The 2,560-nt window shown below is 56.9% G+C and overlaps 1 protein-coding gene across 1 annotated transcript in view; it reads right to left on the bottom strand.

The window, feature by feature from the left end:
• LOC123182005 (alpha-1,3-arabinosyltransferase XAT3) overlaps window positions 1–1,693 on the bottom strand; it is a 3,699-nt gene extending 2,006 nt beyond the window's left edge. The window contains exons 1-5 of the mRNA XM_044594438.1: window positions 1,161–1,693; window positions 905–1,003; window positions 762–809; window positions 561–683; window positions 258–386 (exon numbers count right to left, since the gene is read on the bottom strand). Coding sequence (XP_044450373.1) covers window positions 258–386; window positions 561–683; window positions 762–809; window positions 905–1,003; window positions 1,161–1,314 — 553 coding nt within the window. The 5' untranslated portion in view covers window positions 1,315–1,693. The remainder of the gene's footprint in view (window positions 1–257; window positions 387–560; window positions 684–761; window positions 810–904; window positions 1,004–1,160) is intronic.
• Between the last annotated feature and the right edge of the window lie 867 nt (window positions 1,694–2,560).

The following is a 2,560-nucleotide window of genomic DNA, read 5'->3' as shown; positions in this document are numbered from 1 at the left end:
ACCTTCAGTTCTACTCTGACAGTACCATAAGTACTGGTACTTCTTTTCATAAATTACTAGTGGTAATAGTGGTTCGGTTCTGCCATTAGAAGCAGAGGAATCAAGTTCTTAATGGACGCTCTGACGGCGAAGATTGCAGATGGAAACGGGGAATAGATCGGGATTGACTGACTGAATAACCAAGTAGTAAATGGGTGTCAGCCAGCCAATGCACAAAAAATGGAAACTACAACGAATAAATGCAGGTGGTACTACACCTTCTTGCTTGGCATTCTCGGCGTCCTCGGCGTCATGAATGGTGTAATTGGAGACGGTCGGGAGCGTGACCTTGGCGTGCTTCTCCTCCTCCCGCTCCCCCTCCTCCTCCACGTCTTTCCTCTCCCCACCTACAAACACAACCAACCATCTCATCTCAGCCCCAGGTTCGAAGCACGAGCGCACGGAAGGAACATTCAACGCTTCAGCTCCGCGGCCCGGGTGTCAAATCACGGATTCGGAAAACGAAATGGATGGGACGAGACGCTTGCTGATTATGGGCCAAACTGCGACGGCTGACCTACCTAACGTCTCCTCGGTCGACTTACGGGCGTCGCCGTCCTTGTTGGCGGCCGGCTCCGCCATCCCGCTGGCCGGGTCCGGCTCGCTCAGCACCTGATGGTCCTCCTCCTCGCCGCCTCTCATCTCTGTAAAGGAGCCGTGGCTTTAGTTTTAGTGTGATGCCAACACGAAAAGCCTTTCGGGTAAGATGGGTAGAGATTTACCTTTTGGCTTTACATAGGTTTCATCGTCGACCACTTTGGGGTCTCCACCTGGAGGAAGAAAGAGGAAACGGCCCGGTGAGTGAGCCCGGAGAAACGGCAAGGATTAACGGGGAGGTTAATTTTGGCTTTGATTGATTGATTACCGATGACGGCGTCGGTGGAGGTCTTCTGGGCGGGCGTGTTGACCTTCTGCTGGATCGGGATGGACGCCGGCGCCTGCTCCGCCGGCAGCCTGCCGTTCACTGCGCGAGAAGACGATGGATGGCCCAGTCGGTTAGTTACAGTTCGTTAGCGAGCGTCTTCTTCAAGAAGAAGAAGAAGAAGAAGACGAGGTAGTGACAGAATTGAGAGTCCCGAGAAACGAATAAGGATGGAATTGAAATTTGAAAGGAAACTCACGGCCGAAGAGGATGGCGTCGGGCTTGGAGACGAGGACGAAGGTGAGGGAGACGATGAAGAAGCCGACGACGACGGCCAGCAGCCGGAACCGGCGCGAATCCTGCCGGCCGCCGCGGAGCAGCTTCGAGTTGGGCCGCTCCCCCGCCTTCATCATCGCGCTTCTCCGCCTAACACGCGCACGGAGACCAAAGAGGCGTGCAAGGAACAAGAGAAGAGACAGTGGTGGTGGAAGATGAGCGGAGGCGGAGAAGGAGAAGAAGGAGGAGAGACGCAGTCGTCAGTCCTGGCTCGTTGCGTGTGTCCTTGTGCGTCTGACCGGGCTCCACGGCCCGAGGGAGGGAGGGAAGAAGGAAGGGGAAGGGAGGAGTGGGTGGGGAACTGGCGAAACTGCTGGCTGCTGTCCGACTTATCGACGCCATCCCATCCCATCCATCATCCATCATGCCAGCGAAACTGAAACGGTCGAGCTGACCCACCCCCCTTTCCCCGCTCACTTCCGTGCCTCGCCTTTCCGCCCGTCTCCCGGCGCCGGGGCAACAGGAGTCGTCCGTGCAGCGGGGAGCGAGCGACGGCAGGGCGGGGTGGCGGAGTGCGGCCGCTGTCCCGGCGGCGAGGATGACGGGGACGCGGGCCTTTTTTTCGTCTCGACGAGCGCTGCGTGTCAGAGCGAGGAGGACGTGTGGTACCAGAAGTTGCGCAGGGTAGCCCATCCGGGGCGAACACGCACGTGAAGGCGCGGCAACCGGTTTTGACCGCTTCCCTGTTTCGCGTGTCCGGGCTTGATCTTCTGCACCGCAACCCTCCAGCGGAGACCTGCTGCACTGCACATCATGTGACGGGCTTCCGGTGGGGTGGCTCGGCTGTGCCCGGCTTGGCATCTCCCTTCGGAAACCTTGGTTGCTGGCTTGCTGCTGTGCATTTTCATTCTAAACGAGACAAAAGATTTATCGTTTTCATCATAATTGACAAGGAGCAAGTTGACAGCTCAAGTACTGAACGAGAACCTAGATTACAAACCCCACAAGAGGCACCCCGCACGACACAACCAACACACAACCGGATCAACGGCGCCAAGCGAGGACATCCTAGGCATCCTCCATACTTCGACTTCGCCTTGGACAAACACAAACTTAACAACCACCAAGGGGTTGCACCGAGCAACAAAGTATCGCCAAACAGTCGACCGGAGTGCCAAGGACACGGCAATTCTGATTTTGCCAAAGTGCTTCACACGAGAAAGTTGCAAGCCTGGCGCCGACCTAGTCCGCGCAACCTCCGGATAGCGTCGTCCGTTGAAACCATCCTCATGGAGTCATCGTTGCTTGGGGCCCCACCGCACGCAACTCCGACTTCTCTGTCAAAGTGAGGAACAAGCATAGGGCAAACATTGGTGCACCAGA

Source organism: Triticum aestivum, chromosome 1D, assembly GCF_018294505.1.
Source record: "Triticum aestivum cultivar Chinese Spring chromosome 1D, IWGSC CS RefSeq v2.1, whole genome shotgun sequence".
Taxonomy (NCBI): Eukaryota; Viridiplantae; Streptophyta; class Magnoliopsida; order Poales; family Poaceae; genus Triticum; species Triticum aestivum.
Note: the sequence above shows the minus strand (reverse complement) of the source record. Positions and strands in the feature narration are given on the sequence as shown.